The sequence below is a fragment of the Cotesia glomerata genome, linkage group LG7, assembly GCF_020080835.1.
Source record: "Cotesia glomerata isolate CgM1 linkage group LG7, MPM_Cglom_v2.3, whole genome shotgun sequence".
Classification (NCBI taxonomy): domain Eukaryota; kingdom Metazoa; phylum Arthropoda; class Insecta; order Hymenoptera; family Braconidae; genus Cotesia; species Cotesia glomerata.
The window spans coordinates 16,538,712-16,559,541 of NC_058164.1; the positions used below are offsets into that span (position 1 = coordinate 16,538,712).

At 33.8% G+C, this 20,830-nt stretch overlaps 3 protein-coding genes across 3 annotated transcripts; all 3 read right to left on the reverse strand.

Moving 5' to 3' along the window:
- Positions 1–289: 289 nt before the first annotated feature.
- On the reverse strand, positions 290–3,041 carry LOC123269684. Its single transcript, XM_044735520.1, has 3 exons — positions 2,324–3,041; positions 1,281–1,841; positions 290–957 (listed from the first exon to the last, which is right to left on the reverse strand). The coding sequence occupies exons 1-3, from the start codon at positions 3,039–3,041 to the stop codon at positions 290–292; spliced, it is 1,947 nt and encodes a 648-aa protein (XP_044591455.1).
- A 140-nt stretch (positions 3,042–3,181) lies between these two features.
- LOC123269322 lies at positions 3,182–4,463 on the reverse strand. The gene is made up of 2 exons (XM_044734931.1): positions 3,506–4,463; positions 3,182–3,430 (listed from the first exon to the last, which is right to left on the reverse strand). Exons 1-2 carry the CDS (start codon positions 3,716–3,718, stop codon positions 3,233–3,235), a joined length of 411 nt encoding a protein of 136 aa, XP_044590866.1. The 5' UTR covers positions 3,719–4,463; the 3' UTR covers positions 3,182–3,232.
- Positions 4,464–5,287: 824 nt separating this feature from the next.
- Positions 5,288–8,417, reverse strand: LOC123269685. Its single transcript, XM_044735521.1, has 2 exons — positions 8,323–8,417; positions 5,288–8,266 (listed from the first exon to the last, which is right to left on the reverse strand). The coding sequence occupies exon 2, from the start codon at positions 8,111–8,113 to the stop codon at positions 5,288–5,290; it is 2,826 nt and encodes a 941-aa protein (XP_044591456.1). The 5' UTR covers positions 8,114–8,266; positions 8,323–8,417.
- Between the last annotated feature and the right edge of the window lie 12,413 nt (positions 8,418–20,830).

Consider the following 20,830-nt stretch of genomic DNA (forward strand, 5'->3'; position numbering starts at 1 on the left):
GATATTGACCATGAGGTATATTGTCAGTAAAAGAGAAAGTGTCGATTATCGCATTAGACTCTTCCAAATCTAAGTATTCGACGGTTAACATAGCTTTTGCAAATTCTTTCGGTACATGTAATATTGTCATAGGTGTCTGGATTTTTACTAAAGCAACCGCCCAACATCGGTTAAGATCTAGCGATTGAGGCAGTCTAGTGATAAAATGTGTAATTGAATTATCAGGGAAATATTGCATGCTGCTATTACTAGGTAATACTATGTAAAAATTATCACGTGTTAAAGCCATTTATTCCACCTTAGATAACTCTTCCTCATAAAATATACCATTTATAGGCTCGTTTTGCAAATCGATCAGTATGTAAACCGCAGGCTGTCGATAATTGGAAATTCTTAAAATTTTAAAAATCTCACTACTCCAACCGCTCTCGTAACCTTTCGTAAACGCTGCTTTCACCTTACTGATACGCACCAAGTCACCGACAGAGTATTTAAGCTTACGCTTCGCTAAGACAGCTACCCGTTTATTATTTTCATACCGCTTTTTAAGATTATTATAAGCTGTTTGAGCTGTGTTTTCGTTAACATCAACAGGAGCCATTTTGATACCGCTATGTACCGTATGATTGTAGGCATGCATGATTTTTTGTAACACATCTAAATATCTTTTCGTACGTGTATGTGTAAAATACCGCCATATTCTTTCTTTTATAGTTCTATTTATACGCTCCACGATAGAAGCTTTAATATCAGGATTGCGTGTTGTTCTAAACTGTATTTCTTTTTTACGTAATAATTCTTGGAAAGGGGCGCCTAAGAATTCCTTCCCGCTATCTGTTTGCAGTAATCGCGGTTTTCGTTTGCCGTTTCTACTTAATATTTTGCTGAAAGCTTGAGCGACGGTTACACTGGTTTTGTTTATTAATGGCTCAGCCCACGCATGTTTGCTCAACACGTCTATAACCATTAATATATATTTATAACCTTTGTTATAAGTTGAGATATTTCTTAAATCAGCTAAGTCGGCTTCCCACACATCGTCGACTGTTTCAACATTATAAGTCCTCCTAATAAAGTGTTTTCTGTTCATACGGTGTTTCGTAAAAACTTCTTGTTTATTTAACCATTCGTTAACATCTTTTTCTGACAGTTTAGATTCGTTTTTTTGAACATATTTCAAAATATTTCTAGCTCCCAAAAAACTTTCTGACCGTGAGGGATTGTAATACACTTTATTTAATTTTTTATCTATTTCAACCTTATCCATGATATTTTTTTACTTTTATTCAGAGTACCATTACCACTCTGGTTTAACATTGATTCATCGACGGCCACGTTTTCTGTTATTATTTCAGGTATAGTAATATTACCGGATCGTCGTCTTGTCGGTGTAGAGGTTGATAGCTCTTTTTCTTCTTCTTCGGAGACGTTGTTGAAATAAGCACGGTTGCCAATGAACTCGCGTGGTATGTTTAATGTTTGCAGTACTTTAGCAAACTGTTGACGGCCTATAGCTTTTGCCTGCCTTCTAGGACGTATTATATCGTTTACGAGATCCGTAATATTAGAATGGGGGATTTTCCGACCTTTGATTGTAACACAACCTCTATCGTCCCAAGATATTAACGCTGTCGGCGCCTTTCTTAAACGTTTCAATACACGCGCACAGTTACTTCTGAGTTTTTTAGGTACGCTTTCTATAATTGAATTATCTATGATCACTTCGTATGAAGAATGGTGAGGAATTAAACTTTCGTCGGACGCTGCTGATGTGTCTAACATTTGAGAGGAGTTTTCGAAAGACGCTTCCTGCTGAACTACGTTTTCTTCTATATTACTACCTATAACAGGTTTTCTTTCATATTCGAGAAACCTAAGATAACGCTCAAGCACTTGTAAGTTTGACATTTTTCACGATCTGTATTATATTTACCGAAAGAATTTAAAATATCATACATTTCATTGTCGAGACGCGTTAACACTGTACCGGTTGTCAAGCACGTTCTATTTTTTGCACACTCTTCGTTTTTTTCTGAGCTTATCTTTTCATTAAGTTTAGCCTCAGGTACTAATACCATTTTACGGGCGAGTTCCATATTTTTTCAAATTTATTTAGTAATAAAATTTGAAATTAGAGCTCCTAAAACAGGAGCTAAAAACAAGGGCAGAAAACCGCCTTTTTGTATAATTATTTTCTTTTTGTTTTGGAAACTACTACCTTTTGATGATAATTTTCTTAAAAGCTTAACGTGGCGTTTTAATTTTGTTTTATATTCGGGTGACAAGGGGACCGTACCCTGTAGTATGTTTAATATGCACTCACAAATACAACGTATCAAAGCAGGATCTGCTTTACGCAATACAGCCTGGCGCTGTGTGTTACTAAGGTAACACAACGCTTGTAATACACGTAGCTGCTTTTTCTGGATAGGTGTGTTCGCATCGGGAAAAATACAACTACGAAAACGGCAGTTTTCGGGTGTTGACTGTTTTAAATCTAGTAGTAAGTAACCGTGCGGTGAAGATGTAGCGTCATAATATATTTCTTGCAGAAACCGTGTATTTTCAGGATTAACTTGTCTAGCTAGATGTTGTATTTGCGATCTATCGCGAGGGTTTTTAAAAATCACAATATAATTGGCATTTAACGATATATCCCTCTGACTCCTCCCCTGATGAAAAATGTTCTGCGTCAGAAAAATCACGCTTAAATTCTTGTGATGGCTGCCCTTTGTAAAAAGATTTATCACAGCGTTGTTTGAAGCTTCTCGCATTAAATCGTCGATAATGACTAATTTAGCCGTCTTATCACCACTGTAATCTTCACTACCGGGTAAACCTTCACGAAACTCAATATTTTTGCAATTTATATATTCGTCATAGCTTGACTGCCATTCACCGTAATGAAATATTATTTTTGCAAAATTTGTATCGCTCATTTGAGGAAGATGTTTAATAAATCTTTTTACAAACACTGTTTTACCACAGCCTGTAGGACCGCAAACGATCGAAGTCCACGGGTGTTTCCATCGAGGATCCATGATGTATACTAAATTAATTTTACATGGGTTTACGACATATATAAATAAGTTAACAAATAAGTTAACAAATAAGTATGTTTCTATGTTTTATTTAAAAACTACCGTCATACTTGTAGTTACAAGAATAAAATATTGTGCAGAATAATAAATGTCTTCAAATAAAGTATTTTAAAATATTAAAGTCATGAAGATTAGCAACTGATTTGTGTATGTGCGCCTTTACCCGTACTGCTGTCTCCGTCATCGTTACAGTCGTCCCGGCGGACGTCAGAGTTGTTGTCTCCGTCATCATAACGGATGTGCCAGAGAGGTACAAGAGCTTCTCGCACAGCGTCAGGAGCTGACCTCATAGCTGCATCGAATACAGACCTCGACAAACTCATGAAAAACTGCAACATTGACAAATTCAATAACAAAGTTAATTTGTGTGTTACATATTTTAACAAACACCATGTTTGACATACCTCTAGATAAGTCTGACCCTGTCTAACCAATCGTGTACACAGAGATAACCATACGATAGTTTCTTCATTTAACCAGGAAGGTAATATCCGAAAAAGAGGGTCTTGAGGCCATAATGGGCGAAACGCTTCAAGATCTTCTACGGTCACCTCTATTACAGGTAATATTCCTGATTCTTCTTGAAGAACAGTCTCTTTACATTTAGAGTAACACATTTTACAGGGCACTTTAGATGATACTAAACTACAGTTCGTATATTAACTGTTTTGTTAGCGTCTCGTACGGTGATGATCCGGCACTATTGAGATAACCAGCTGCTTATTTGCTGACCTTTTGCATTTTCACTTATTTTATATTATAAACGGTTCCCTACGACTTTTCAAAATTGCTTTTTGCAAAGCCAACACATTATTTAACGCGCATGCTAAATTATTACCTGTTCCGTGAAACCCGCAATTAACGTCTCCTGATTCTAAGTTTTTAAAGCTTGGACATTCGTCAGGCTCTTCTTCTTCTAAATTAATAATTTTCCTACGTAATAATGTTTCAAGATATTTCAATTTAATACTACCGCGCACGTAAATTGTATGAGCCTTTTCACAATAAAATTTAAAAATATCAAAAATATTGGATAAGGTAACACCACCGTCAGACCATCTTATACCGTGTTTATTTTTTGTAAGCCAATAATTAGTTTGCCGTGTTTTTGATAATAATTGACTATCGGAAAAAGATGGTTTAAGCAACCAATGCTTTTGTATTGAATTATCGACACTGATTATAGCGATTTCTTTGGGCACAAAAGTACCTTGATCGTTAGTTAGACCTTGTATATCTATAATTAATTCCATTTATGATAGGTAATCGTGATACCTCTGCAAAAGACGGTTTCCGTAGCGGTACTGACGACGCCGTTGTTGAATATACTTATAAGTAGATAAATTAATGTTATCAAGATAATTACACGTGTTTTAATTTTACAATAAACAAATATGAATGCGTGAATAAAACAGTAAGAGTTTTTATTTTAATTAAATTTTAATACAATCACATATGTGTATATAATTTCTTTTTTTTTTTTTTATTTAAATACAAATAATAGTTTATTTTTTTTAAAAAACACAATAAAATATATATGTATATAATTTGTATTCTAAAATATAACAATATTAATTTATAGTTAAAATTTATACCCAAAAGGCAGAGTTGTATACTTATTTCTAAAACGCCGTTTTTTAAATTGCGGGTATGTTCTTTTCTTTTCTTTTTTCGTAACTACGGTATGAAAACATGTTCTACGTATAGCGTTGAAACGTACTTCTATAGGTGTTCTTCTTTTACCAGTCACAAGGTCCCTAACATTTTTATAATTAATTTTAAGACTGTTAGAAAAATTTAAGGTTATACCTTTTACTTTACAAACCTCCACAGTCGAACCGTCAGGTCTACGTATTATAAAAGCATAAAATTTAGGCCCTCCTGTTACAAAAGATGTAATATAGCTACCTACCCCTTCCTTTTCTAATTCATCTGTTAAATCCCCTAAGAATTTACCAGTCGGTGGTTCATATTGACCGTCTGCCGAAACAAATACAGGAGTCTGTATCGCAATATAACGCCCTTTTGCCTAAATTTTCTAAGTAAGAATATAATTTAAGACGGGCTTGCGCTGTCGTGTACGCTGCTGTAACAACATTTGTTGTCCGGGATGGTTTTGTAGCCTCTCGAGCGTTTATAAAATTAATATACAAAGTTTTATCATTCACAGGCAAAAACCCACAGATTTATATCTGAGTATCTGTTAATAACTCCATTAAGCGGTTTCTAGTTGTAACAATTTCAGTTTGCATTAAATTTTCACGCTGCCCGAATTTTCCCCATAAAGAGTTTAAACTGAGCTTCGCTACAGAACGTAGTCCCGAATTACATTTAATTTTATCTTTATCTAAACATATTCCTTCAGCGCGCTCGTAATCTTCAATATATTTATTTTTATCCTCCTCAGTTACACAATCTTTCGGAAAACCGCTAGCCTCTGTTTTAATTTTTAAAAAAGTATTGATATCTTCTGTAAATAACCCATCACACTCTTTGTCTTTATTATACTGCATTATATCATACTGCCATATTTCATAAATCTTAAGAACAATATAACCTTTTGAAACAGCTTTTTTGACCTCGTCTACAACCCACGTACCTGTAAATTTTCTATCCTTCGTTTTATGATTACAACCGGTTTGTCTCAATTCTTGAGCGCAAGTTCGACACAGCGCAAAAAGAAGCCTATTATGGATTTTGCAAGGCAGTACGGGGTGATAAAGTTTTCGCGGTGGTAAAACGGTACATTTTATAAGCCCCTCTATACCAGCCAAATTATTATGTTCACCTACTATTTTATAACAGTCTTCACCAATATAAATTTCGGGATGGCCAACCGGAAACTTGCCTGTTTTGCAAATATATGGGTAGAGCGAGGAAACGTCGACATATTTAATTTTTTCATTATCTTTAACGTCGTACAAATTCACAAAACTTTCTGTACGGCCACCAAAAAAAGCATCGCGTGGTTTCAAAGGCTCTATACTAAGAAGTGGATGCTCTCTCAGTTCCATAGCAGTCTCAGGTACACTCGCTAAAAAAACGTCAAAGTCACACTCCCATTCTTCTATCAAATTATAACCTAAGCCTCGGATTTTTTCTGATGTTGCTATTGTACTATCGTACCTCGTATCCATACTCTCAAAGTTATCGCTGGCATTAAGTTTTTTATCACGATTTATTCTGTAACATTTTGGACACCCATGCCAATAACAACCATGGAATTGTAACACGTTTTCTTGACCCGTTCTAAGATTTTTAAAGTAACCGTCAACAGGTATACCTGATGGTAAACGGAATTCTTTACCATATCCTGCGTGTATAATTTTCCACCCGTATTCGCGCTCTTTTAAAATTAACCATTTAATTGCTTTATGTGACTGGTTAGCAGACCACCTGTAGGTTCCGTTGATTGGTAAAATACCTATTGTGGTAGGTTTCAAAAACTTACGTCGAGAAATTTTTGAACACGCAGCAGCTATTGTGGTGCATTTAGAAAAGGGACAAACATTTCCGCATTGTATAAACATTTCTCGAAATAACATACAAGCTCTTCTAAGAATAGTGACATCGCTCTTACAATAATGTTCCATTTCATTTTTAAGATTAAAAACATATTTTTCACAAACTTTTGCATTATACCATAATGTAAATTTTTCGTAAGTTTTTGAAAACATAGTTTCGGGCGAAAAATATTTTGCAGGGGGCATGCGACCAACATAATTTTTATTCTTAGGCGTGTTAAATAAATAAGGAAAGTATCCTTTTGAGGCTTCGTCTTCAAAACCAAAAGCTTTCGGTAATTCACGTAAAGGCATATGTAGGTAATTGAGACTGTCTAAAAAAACGGTTTTGGCTACCCTCATTACGATTATTTTTGTCCCGTTTAAAATTAAATCTGGTAAACGCATTTTTTTTTTCTCAATCATACATTTCAAAACAAATTGGGCATCAAAACTGCTAGCGTTATGCGCAATACAAATTATTTTTGAAAATTTTGGATAATTTTGTAAGGCCAAATCGATTAAGTTTTCTACGGGATTATCATAAAAAATAAACTCCCTTTCACCACATTCCTCACAGGTTTTTTGAACCACACACAAATTAGGTACATGTATTTTTGTAGAAGGTGACCCTTTAACGCGTTCGTTTTGTTGTGTTTCAAAGTCATAGAACAAAAATAAAACTTTCGGCAAGTCTTTTCGTTTAAGAGGCGCCATATAACAATAATGATTAATCGCTCTTTCACAGCAACATATCTGGCAATAACTTAAATCGCAATTATGTGGTAGATCATAATGTTTATAACGGCAACATACAGAGCATAATTTCAACACATTACATACACTCATATTTTTATTCTTACCGCGTAAATTACCTGAACCTAATTTCAAATGATTTGTATAGCAACGGTCGCTTGAAAACCACCTATTACATAAAGCGCAGTTGATTTTATTCAAATATTCACACACCGGTGCAGTGTTACATCTAGGGCATTTTTTCGAACATCTATGATCACGATTCGATTCATAACCCTTATTGCATAATTCGCAAAAAGAACGGCTGCCTAAAGCCCCTGCTAAATTTGTTATAGGTTGGTAATGCTTACTGTCAGGATAATATAATAGATATATTGAATGTAAGATTTCTCCAAATGCTTCCTGGACTGTCACGCGCCCGTCAAAAATAGGCAGCCCTCCTTTCCCGAATGTTAAAAATTCATACACTACCAACGCTATACCCTTCTGTTCAAAATATCGTTGAAAAGCTAATATTTCGGTGATACCACTACCTTGGCGAGGTATTTGGATACCTGTTGTGTGTAATAATTTAAGTGCTTCGTTTTTTTGTAAACGTGATCTACTGTCTGTTATACTTTTCCATTTTCTATGTAAAACACCCGTGCGTATTTCGCCTCTTTCAATAAATACTGCAGTATTATCTTTATAAACGGCATAACTACGGTGTGGTTGATTTAATTTTTCCTCTTCTGAGTCAAGATTTGTTAACATGAAAGTTTCTTCATCGGTATCTGTAGGATGTGAAACATATGAATCGTTAGAACTTGAAGATGACAATCTATCACGTTTGAGCCCTTTAAATCTCTTCAATTTTATTATTTCTGCTTTGTTAATGTGTCGCGATGTAGATGTCTTTCTCCCACTCTGAAATTTACAATTATAAATAAAATGATTTTACTAATTAAAAGAATCAATCATACCTTGACGTTTTTCGGATTATTAACAGTGTCTTCATTTTCATCGCTATCACTGCTTTCATCGGTAGCTACCAATTCGTCACGGCAATAATTCTCTATAAATGATTATTCACTATTTCAGTAAATTATTAATTGTAAAATATAAAAGTAATATCAAGAATTGTTAACTTACCGTAGCCTGTTAAGAATGTTTGCAAGCAGTTAGCGCCTGCTTTATTTGTTTGAAGAATAGTCGTAGCCACTGCACGCATAAGTAGTGTATTTGCCGTTAATAATCCTTTCTTGTAAGCCCTGTTCAATACTAGGCAAGATGTGACTACCACAACACGTCGTAATAACTTTATCACATGTTTACGCGGTAAACTCCACCAATTTTGGAGACGTTTTTCGGTATAAACAGCCCATAACCGTGGCGAATTACGCCGTATATATTGCGCTAGCCGTAGAACAGCTGAAATAAATGGTTGCTGGTATCGATAATTATTGGTTTTCATAATTCTTGAAATATACGACACTGGTATGTTTGTAATTATTTGATTAAAAGTCAGCCATAGAATAATGAATTTATACGTATAAACTGGAGGGTGCTGACCACACCGTTTGCAAGTCACGCGTTGTTTTGGCTACATCTCTTATGCATTTTTAGTGGGAGAAGCAGCTCTCAAGTTAGCAGTTAAAAAACATACAATTGTCAGTTCCCTTGAAACAACCATTAATACTACATCTTACGCTCTTTAACTCTACTATCGCATCGTGATGGCTATGTCAAGAAAACGCTCTTATGAAGAAGGTGAAACATCGGGGCCCAATAAACGAGAGCCTCGTATATTACAATCGTGGGAGAAATTCGATTTCTTGCTTGCCACTTATTACAAACTAAACGATTCGCGATCCAAATCTATAGTTGTCGGTCTCAAATTAAACAGTGACAACTTTAAATTTGAACCGTGCGCATAAAAAATTTTATTTGTCTGAGGGTAATTACAAGAAACAACCTGACGATTCAACATCTTTAAATGGTTACATATTTCAATTTTCAACTCTGGGTGCTATGTATGGCAAAGCGAAACTCTTCACCATCATAGACAGCACATCATGGCCTTCAAGATACGTAAGAAAAGTAACCATGAAGCAAAATACGGTGCAAAACATTTACGAGTTCGAAGAATTGGTCAACGCACGTCTACAATACCTCAAAAAGTTTTGCGAGCCTTGTGACGTGTGTATTAAGCAGTTATTAGCCCCTGTTACAGAAATACTCCCAAAAATACAAACAAATTTTGGATCTATTGAGTTATCTGAGGAAATGATGCACAAATTTGTAGTGGCTGGTTTGAAAAATAACAACGTAATAGAAAAAATTAGGAAACAGCTGAAAGAAAAAGAAGGAGAGTTTACATGGTTCAACGACGCCTATGTTGACTTAGTCATATACGAGTTAATATTGTTTTTCGATAAAGATATAATGGCCCAAGTGAAATTGGTGTAATTTGTGTAATTCTGTAAAATCATAAAATATTGTGTAACCGATATATAACCATATAAAATATGTGTGTTTATGAAATATTATAAATATCATTTTTACACTTCACAAATAATTTTTGTGTTTTTATAAAATATTATAAATATCATTTATGTACTTTACAAATAATTTGTGTAAAATCATAAAATATTGTATAACCAATATATAACTCTCTAAATATGTGTATTCTTATAAAACATTATAAATATCATTTATATACTTCACAAATAATTTTTGTGTTTTTATAAAATATTATAAGTATTGTTTATGTACTTTACAAAACGCTTTTGTGTTCTTATAAAATATTAATATCATTACGTATTTCAAAGATGTATTTTTTGTATTTTAATAATCCAAATCGTCTACACCACATCCATTTTATACATTATGCTACACTGCAAAAAATTTCCAATGAATTTTACTATGTGTGGATAGTAATACCGGACTATAAGAAAACTGATACAAAATTTACAAGTTCCCATAGTAAACGTATGCGCAGATTACACAATCGTGTTGTCTACGCATACCGTTTACTACGGGAACTTGTAAATTTTGTATCAGTTTTCTTATAGTCCGGTATTACTATTCACACATAGTAAAATTCATTGGAAATTTTTTGCAGTGTACTAATATTACTATAATATTACTAATATTACTGTAAACCTAAGCATGATCTTCAAGAAATACAACATTTCACGGTAAGTATAATACCTATTTTGTTTTTTTTTTTTCATCTTGCAGAAAACAGTTTTTAATCAAAACGATACTGGTGAGTAAAATAAGATATTCAATTATGAATAAGACAACAGACGGTAAGTAAGCTTTTAATTCACGTAAACTATATATGAAATGGTACGTGTTTACAGGTCTCTGTAACACTGGTATATATATATATATATATATATATATATATATATATATATATATATATGCATATATATATATATATATATATATATATATATATATGCAATCAAATGTACAACCGCTTGTCCCCACCAGGGCGTCGCGAACTGTCCCCACCGTGCGCCGCGAGCTACCACCACTGGGTGGTGGGGGCCGCCAAAGTTGCACCATACTGCTCTGTTTAACTTTGGTGATATCCGTGCGCCTTGAAGTTCCCGCCTGCTGTGCTGCTATCTTATGTGACAACAATTCTATGAAGTACATAACGTATCGAATAAGTTTATCATAAATATAATATAAAAATTGATTTTATAATATATTTTGATAGTCCTAATTTATTTATTTAACTTAATCTCATTATTACATCACATTTATTAAAATAATAAAATAAGTAATGATTTTAATATTAGTCAGAAGCAGAGCAGACCAAAACATCCCATAGAAAATGTAAGAAATTTTTTATTTCAAAATTATTTAAACGTAATCATAAAAATAATTTTGCACTTTTTGTGATGACTAAAAAAATTTTTTTGGTCAAAGAAAAAATTTTTATCCCATCTCTGATTATGCAAGTCTGATCAGATCTACCCGAAAAAAAATGATCAGACCTGACCATGCCTGTTCATGTATGATTAAGCCTGAAATTAGACCTGCTCATGTCTGTTCATGTATAATCAGGCCTGAAATTAAACATGGTCATGCCTGTCCATGCCTGTTCATGTCTGAAGTCTTAAATACGCTCAGGCCTGATTATACCTGTCCATGCCTGTTCATGCCTGTCCATGTCTGTTCATCCCTGTTCATGTCTGAAGCGTTAAATACGCTCAGACCTGATCATACCTGTTCATGCCTGTCCATGTCTGTTCATATCTCAAGCGTTAAATACGCTCAGGCCCGATCATACCTATCCATGCCTATTCATGCTAAGGACCAAATATGCTAAGAAAAAATTTTTGAATATGTTAAGTGTATGTACATTAATTTCGATTAATAAATTTGTAAATTATCAATAAACGGTACATTTTATTATTCAATAAATAAAAGTATTTTGATTATCATTAAAATCTTACCGTAGGGTAAATTTAATTAACTTTTCTAGGCATGGACAGGCATGAACAGGTCTGAGCATATTTAATGCTTCAAACATGAACAGGCCTGAGCGTATTTCCCGCTTCAGACTCGAACAGACATGGACAGGCCTGATTAGACCTGAGCGTATTTAACCCTTCAGACATGAACAGACATGATCAGACCTGAGCGAATTGAACACTTCAGACAATAACAGGTCTGATCAGGCATGAACAGGCCTGAGCAGACCTGAGCGAATTTACCTCTTCAGACATTAACAGGCATGGACAGGTATGGACAGGCATGGTCATACCTGAGCGTATTTAACGCTTCAGAGATGAACAGGTCTGATCAGACATGAACATGCATGAACAGGCCTGATCAGACCTGAGCGTATTTAACCCGCCAGACATGAACAAGTCTGATCAGACATAAACAGGCCTGTTCAGGCCTGAGCGTATTTGACGCTTTAGACATGAGCAGGCATGATCAGGTCTAATTTCAGGCCTGATCATACATGAACAGGCATGGTCAGGTCTGATCATTTTTTTCCGAAGAGCTCAAAAACGTCATAAGTGGAATTTTAAGTGCCTAGGTATAGAATTAGCGGGAAGTTGCAGGGATGGCCTTCAGGGTCAACCGTTTTTCTAATTTTTTTTTTTAAATCATCATTTACAATTCTTAATATAATTGTGAAAGAATTTTTTTTTTATTTGAATTTCCATTGCCAGTGCCATTGCCAGTGCCACTAATGGGGTTTTTTATCTTACAGCCATGTGCATCAGAGCTGCAATAAAAATTGTCCTCTATTTCTTATTGAATATTAAAATACTTTACCCCATCAAGGTTGAAGCGGTCAATTATTTTATCAACTTAATAATTGTTATAACTTCTAAACTATTGATGATATGGTCTCTGACATTCAAGACGATCTTTTAGATAATTTATTGATTTATAGAATAAATTTTTTTTGTGCTCGAATCAAAGAAAGTGTCAGAAATGGAATCCCCGATACTAATGGGGTCCTTTACAATTTAAAATAAAATGAAAGTGAAAATTTGTTTGTAACTAATGTTTTATTAGACAATGGAAATTCAAATAAAAAAAAAATTCTTTCACAATTATATTAAAAATTGTAAATGATGATTTAAAAAAAAAATGATTTCTTAATAAATAATTTAAATGGTAGATTTATGAAAAAAAAATTATAAACAATAAAGAAACATTTTTTGAGAAAAAAATTTTTGTTTTTAAATCATTATTTGACTAAGACAATAAAATGACAAAAAAAAATTAGGAAAACGGTTGACCCTAAAGGCCATCCCTGCAACTTCCCGTTACCTTCCAGCTCTTCGAGCTCAAAAATATAATTTTTGTGTTATTTTGAGCTCTTCGCTCAAATAAATCGCTGTTCTGAGCTTTTGAGCTTTTCAAGCTCAAAAGACTAATGTCAGTTTTATAGAACACTATTTTTTGAATTTTCAAACCGCAATAACTTTTGAATGAATTAATCGATTTTCTCGCAGTTTACGGCATTCAACGCAGTTTTTTGAGTTCTTTGAAAAATCTCTAAGCGTAAACTGGTCAGACTAAAAATTTCATAGAAATTCTGAAAAAAATATTTTTTTCAATTTTTTTCGACAACGATATCTCACGAACAAATCAACCGATTCCGATCGGGCTGGTGGCAATCGACGTGGTTTTTTAATGTTAAGAGTTGATTCGTTTTTAGAATTGATCGGTTCAGCCCTTTAAAAGATATTCCAAAAAAACGAATTTTTGGAAATTTTATTTTTGAAATTTCTCAAAATTTATCGACTCAAATTCTATAAATTAGTATCAGAATTCTAGGAGCAAAGGAACTCTTCAGAACGCCGCTTATTTCGATCAAATCGGATGATCCATTCAAAAGTTATGAGAGATTTACATACATACACACATACACATACACACACACACATCCATACATACAGACACGGTGACATCACCGCGAAAATAGTCAGGAAAGCTTCTTAGGACCTCAAAACGTCAAGATCTGATGAAAACTCGATTTTCGAAAAACGGGGTGATAACAATAACTTCCCGATTTTTGAAAATTTTCAAAGAATGCTTTTGTATTCAAATTATAAATTTGGATTCAGCCTGGGTCCCACACTTTGTTTGTGGTCGATGTAATATTATCTTGACACGATGGAAAAAAACCAAAAACAGAGAAAACTTGAAATTTACAATTCCCATGATCTGGACTTCACCAACTAGTTCGCATAACTGTTACTTCTATATGACTGAAATTGCCGGTTTTACTTCGTTGAATAAAGTAAAATACAGTACGCCAATGTTTCATCAGCTGTTAAGCCTCAGAAAACAGTTATTGTTGATGAAACTGAAGCTCTTGAAGAGATGAAAGTAGAAAAAGAAGAAGTGCCAATGGAGAAAAAAGAGGAAGAAGAAATTTCTGAAGATGAAAATCCCGACGATGAAGATTTTATGCCAGATGGGAAAACGAAAGACCCTGAAACATTTAGTGGAGAAGAAGTAAATGATCTCATACGAGATTTAAATTTACCTAAGGATGGAGCTGAATTACTGGCATCAAAACTAAAAAATAAAAATTTGTTAGCTAAAAAGGTAACGGCTTACTTTTATCGGAATAGAGAATAGGAGTTTCGGAAGTTTTTCACAAAGGACGATGAGAACTCGGTGGTGTACTTTTCCAATGTTAAAGGCTTGGTTGATGAACTAAAACCTAATATCTATAAAGACGATGAGTAGAGACTCTTTATAGATTCATCAACTAGAAGTCTCAAAGCTGTCTTGCTTCACATTGGAAACATATTAGCGCCAATTACAATAATCCATTCAACGAAGCTTAATTTAAAGAGACCTATGAAAATTTGGGAATTGTATTGGATAAGATAATGTATTTAGAACACCAATGGCAAATTTGCGGGGATCTCAAAATCGCAACACTTTTTTTAGGCCAGCAATCAGGATTCACAAAATATCCTTGCTATCTATGTTTGTGGGATAGCAGAGACAGAAAGAATCACTATGTGAAAAATGAATGGCCTACGAGAGTGCAATTAAATGTCGGTACTCATCATGCAATACAAACACCATTAATTCAGCCTTCAAACTATCTGCTATCTCCACTTCACATCAAATTAGGTCTTATAAAACAATATGTCAAAGCTCTGGACAAGGATGGTGATTGTTTTCAGTACTTGAGAGAAAATTTTCCGGCGATAAGTGATGCCAAATTAAAAGAGGGAATTTTTAATGGACCCCAAATTAGAACTCTAATTCAGGATGCTAATTTTATAGGTAAAATGAATGATACGGAGAGAGCAGCTTGGATAAGTTTCAAAAATGTGTGTCATAACTTTTTAGAAAATAATAAAAGTGAAAATTACGGGACAATAGTCGAAGAATTAGTGACAAATTACAAAAATTTAGGATGCTTAATGAATCTAAAATTACACTTCCTAGATTCTCACATCGACCACTATCCTGAGAATCTTGGGGAGTACACTGAAGAACAGGGAGAACGTTTTCATCGAGACAGAAGTGAAATGGAGACTAAGTATCAACGAAATTGGAATATCAAAATGATGGCAGACTATTGCTGGACACTCAAAAGAGGTATACCAAAAGAAAACAACAAACGAAAGAGAAATCCACTCCGTAGATCATTTGAAAAAAAAAGAGTTCGATACCACCGGAAAACAGTTTAAAAGTTATGAAAATCATCCTTCTAATTCTGCTTATACGTCATTTTCATAGATTTTACAATTTTTTTGCATTTTCAGATTTTAATCTTGTATTTTAGAAATAAAAAATACAAGATATTTATTTAATTGTGTTAAAAAAATTTTTTTCCATTTTTTCAGCAGCAATTTTCTGCTATTTTATCGATTTTTTGCAATTTTATAAATCTTTGAGGGGACTATAGGCCGAATTTATTGCAAAATCAGATCAAACAGATTAAATTACATGGAAATCTTCGTCACTCCGGGTCCACAAAATTTTTTATACCAAGATAATCCCAATTTTCTTCGATTTTTGCAATTTTTGATGATTTATAATTTTTTTTAGATTTAAAACAGTTTATGATTAAAGTACAATCGAAATTAGTATTTAACAGACTAAAATACATGAAAATTATGCTTACCTTAGATCTCAAAATTTTTTTTCTTGCCAAAACATCGAATTTCCGCTATTTTTTTGGGGTTTTTTGCAATTTACTCGAAATTGAAGGCTGGACGGCCTAAACTGAGTTGAAATTCGTATTCAGCGGGTCGAAAAACATGCCCGCAGATAGGTGGCGTACAGACAATTTTTTTTTTTGGGTGCCGGTGTTATCATTACAAACCTACCGTAGGGTAAATTTAATTAACTTTTCTAGGCATGGACAGGCATGAACAGGCCTGAGCATATTTAATGCTTCAAACATGAACAGGCCTGAGCGTATTTCCCGCTTCAGACATGAACAGGCATGGACAGGCCTGATCAGACATGAACAGACATGAGCGTATTTAACCCTTCAGGCATAAACAAGTATGGTCAGGCCTGATCAGACCTGAACGTATTTAACCCTTCAGACATGAACAGGCATGAACAAGTCTGATCAGACATGAACAGGCCTGTTCAGACCTGAGCGTATTTGACGCGTCAGACATGATTAGGCATGGACAGGCATGATCAGGTCTAATTTCAGGCCTGATCATACATGAACAGGCATGATCAGATCTAAGTTTAGGCCTGATCATACATGAATAGGCATGATCAGATCTAAGTTCAGGCCTGATCATACATGAACAGGCATGGCCAGGTCTGATTATTTTTTTCCAGGTAGTCAAGTAAATTCCAAAAATACCATTAATTAAAAAATTTATATATGTAAGTAATACTAGCTGTAACCCGCTCGCTTCGCTGGGCGCTTAGTAGAATTACATTTTTAGATCTAGACTTGAAATTTAATTAGAGTATTGTTTTGATTTGCACAGATTCCAAATGAGTACTGAAAGTTTTAGTTAAAGTCATTGCAAGTCTCATAAGTAAAGTTAAAATCTGTCCAAACATACGATCAGCATATAAGTATAAATTTTCGACACTTAGTTCACCAGACATAATTAGCTTCTTTTTTAAACTTTTTTTTAAATGACGTTAGATCAATCAAATATCAAGGTTATGTTATGAAAACAGAAGAAAATCGTATAAAAAAGAAATGAATATAAAAAATGAGAGTCTTTTGTTTTTCTTAGCGGGAAAAATGTATGTAAAAGTAAATCGTGAAAAAATGAGAAATGGTTGATAAAATCTAAAAACGAAGTAGCCTACAACGGTCCACCGACAATTGGTCCCACGACATTTCACCCCCGATTGTGTCACTGACTTGTCTATACGATAAATTTAACTACAATTTAATATTTGTTATTTACCGTAAGATGGACGGTGGTGTTTACTCAAGTCAGGTTTTAATAGGTGACTGAATAGTAGTTACGGACAGTGTCTCGGATAGCTTAACTGGTAGAGCCTTTGGCGCGTAACCGACCGATCCGGGTTCGAGTCCCGGTCCGGGCTGGCCGAATTATATTTTTTCAGTTACCCAAAAATTCCTACTGAGTAAAAAAGGTCCCCCCTTCTCCCCCCCCCTTTGTCCTTTATTCACCCAATTCCCAAATTTGTCAGGACATTATGACGCTGATACAACATCGCGGGATGTGTTGTCCTGGGATCAATTGTCGGTCGACCGCCTACAACCATCTACGAAAAATTCTGCGTCGTATGGTAGTAGTCCCATCCCGATAGCTTCAGTAGTTTTGACGTCAATAGCTAAGCAAGGTCGGTTTGATGCCCCGATAAAACAGATTCCTATAGTACTTCCATTTGGATTTCTGCATTACCGATTGTTGTTGGTTGATTGTCATCGATATAGCGATTGATTTTTCTCTGTTTTACCCACTGTTGTACCGACTGATGTTATTGTCATCGACTTGGTGATCGATTTTTACTGACTGTTGAGGATTATCATCGTTTGTAATTGATTATCGTGGGTTCTGTTTTACATACTGCTGTAGTACGGGTGTGGTTTCATCGATTTGTTGATCGATTGTTACCATCGTTCGAGGTCGAAATGCTACCTCCCCAACAGCAGAGCTGATGCTTTTACGGTGAATCAGCTTTGGTGTTGATGTGATATGCACTTATTTGATGTGATGATCCATTTTATATATATTCAAATGACTTGTAGTATAAGTATATGCGAGAAATTTTGATACTTACGCCGCTCTGGTGGATGAAATGGAGGTGTAGGTATTGAAGTTTTCGTTATTTATCGATTTGAGGTAAGTTTTATCGGCAGTTAGAGATCAACTAGTGATCTATGTTATCGACTGCCGGGTATGGCAGTCGTTTGTCACCGAATGATGCTCTGTTTTATCGATGTGGGGTAAGAGTTTTTTGAATTTTAACGTTTTTTAACCTCCTCTCTCGATTACATGATGTTTTTACGTCATCCGACAAGTTTAAACCTGTTTTTGGCGTCGTTGGGAGAGGATCGTTGATAGGGAATTATACTTACCTGCCTCCAAATATTAGTCCTCTGCTTGCAGTTACTTGAATCAGTCCTTCAGTTTAAAGAAAAACTTGTGTCTGTTGTTAAAAATATTTGAAATTGTGTATCCTACAGAAAATCAAGTAAGTCATTTATTTTATTATTCTATTTTATAACTAATTTCTATTATTATTATTAACTATTTTCTATCAATTTCTTAGCCTGATAATTCAAAAATGGATTTGAGTGCTATCAATAAAATCAACAACTTACCAAACTTTTTACCAACTAAAAAGTTTGAAGAACTGCAACCGGACAAGATTTATCAAATCACTGAAATCAATAAAGTGAAAACAAAGTTTGGACCAAAAATTTGGGAACATTAGAAAACGAGTTCTCAATCTACTTCCCGAATCGAACAAACTGACAGCTTATTGATGATGAAGACCAGTTAACTTCGCTGATCAAATTGGCTTCAACCGGAGAACTTTACTTGAAATATTTTGGAACAGTTTATCACAAGTTTGAATTTATTATTAAACCTTCATAATTAAAAATAAAATACAAATTAATTCAAATAAATTTATGTTAAAAAATATGTACTCATGTGTTTTTAAAAATTATACTTTAAAAAAATATACATGAAAAATTTACAGAAAAAATATTGTTTTTATTTACAACGTTCACATCTTATTACAAAAACATGAAGTTATTTTTTTCTTATCATCTAAATCTTAGATTATAATAATCTTGGTCTTTTAACTTTTTTTATTACATACTAGCTGACCCGGTGAACTTCGTATCACCTACAATATATTTTAAAACACCTTCCGAACAGCGATTATCAATCTAAACTCTAATCTACTTCGATAAAGAATAAATACTGGCTGCATGAAGCGCGGTTAGAATTTTGTCAAGTTATTAAATGAAACTCGTTTCTCATTATCGCCTGAAAATCAAGATCCTAAAAAATGAACACTGAATTTATGAAATTTTTTTTTGTCCATACATACAAAAGATAGACGTTTAACAATTTTAGATCTGTTGATTTCCTTAGCTAAACTTTCGGGTTTTTCAAAAATTTTTTTCTTTCGAAAACATCCCTGAACTATAGCGAGATTAACGCACAGCTATTCATTTTTATCTATATATATAGATAGACTTATATAGGTGACAAATGAAATACTGCTGTGAAGCAGGAAACAATTGATGTTACTTGATATTTTTGATTTCTTAATATTTAGGATTTTTTTTTCAACTTTTTATTTTTTTTTTCTAAACCATCCTCTAACTATACCTGATGACGTACAAAATAAAAAAAAAATTATCAAAATCGGTCGAATCGTTTTTGAGTTTTAGCTAGACTAACGCACAGCTATTCATTTTTATACATGGGGTATTCCATGCCAAAGCGACCACATTTGAACTCGACCTTTTTAGATTTAGTTGAAACTTTATCATTCTTTTCTACCTTTTGAAAAACATTTTTGAGAATTTTTTAAAATTTATTTTTTCAACCCAAAAAAGGTTATGAATTTTTCAAAAAAATGGCTTTTTTGAGCTAGAAGAGCTCAAAATCATATAAAACCTATCTCTTTGAGCTCGGTGAGCTCAAAACAACACATAAATTGTATTTTTGAGCTTAGAGAGCTCAAAAACGGCATAATTGCGATTTTAAGCGTCCAGATATGGAATTAGCGGGAAGTTGCAGGGATGGCCTTCAGGGTCAACCGTTTTCCTAATTTTTTTTTTATTTAATTGAAAAAAAAATTGTCAAATTTTCTAAAATAATTTTTTTTTTTTTTTCAATTAAAAAAAAATATAAAAAAAATCGGCCCTGCCCGGGATGAGCGGAAATAGTTGTCAAATTGATTGAAGTTTTTTTTGAGAAAAAAAATTAAAAACAAAAAGTCACCAACTTCGAAAAAATAACGATTGTGTTAAAAAAAAACCGATTATTTTTTATAGAATTGATCATATTTAATTTTTTTTGCGTTTTTTTTCCAAAAGTTCATTCAAAAACAAAAATTGATTAAAAGAAAAAGGTACCCAAAGGCCAATGCCTAAAAAAGTTATGGCTATTTGAAAATAAAAAAGCCATTTTTTTGAAAAATTCATAACTTTTTTTGGGTTGGATAAAAAAATTTGAAAAAATTCTCAAAAATGTCTTTTGAAGGGTAGAAACGAATCGTAAAGTTTCAGCTAAATCTAAAGGGGTCGGGTTCAAAAGTGGTCGATTTGGTATGGAATACCCCATTGATAGATAGATATAAACATTACAAAAATATACACGAACAAAACAAAAGTAATGACAAACATTCTTCTTGCGTTTTTTCTTGAGATTTGTGGTTATGTCCGACAAACTGAATAGGTAAATAGTACAACTCTGCAGTATACTTGTACGTATCTTCCTATATATCGAACAATTTTGGTACTCTCTTGCAACCTTGAGGCTCAAG

Excerpts from the sequence above, each read along its gene's own strand:
- LOC123269685 (XM_044735521.1), bottom strand. The coding sequence starts at position 8,113 with ATGTTAACAAATCTTGACTCAGAAGAGGAAAAATTAAATCAACCACAC.
- LOC123269684 (XM_044735520.1), bottom strand. The coding sequence starts at position 3,041 with ATGGATCCTCGATGGAAACACCCGTGGACTTCGATCGTTTGCGGTCCT. Across the intron at positions 1,842-2,323 it reads TGCTTTGATACGTTGTATTT|GTAGTAATATAGAAGAAAAC; the intron begins GTGAGTGCATAT and ends AACCTGTTATAG. Across the intron at positions 958-1,280 it reads TAATGGTACTCTGAATAAAA|ACGTGTTGAGCAAACATGCG; the intron begins GTAAAAAAATAT and ends TAATGGTTATAG.
- LOC123269322 (XM_044734931.1), bottom strand. The coding sequence starts at position 3,718 with ATGTGTTACTCTAAATGTAAAGAGACTGTTCTTCAAGAAGAATCAGGA. Across the intron at positions 3,431-3,505 it reads AGGGTCAGACTTATCTAGAG|TTTTTCATGAGTTTGTCGAG; the intron begins GTATGTCAAACA and ends TCAATGTTGCAG.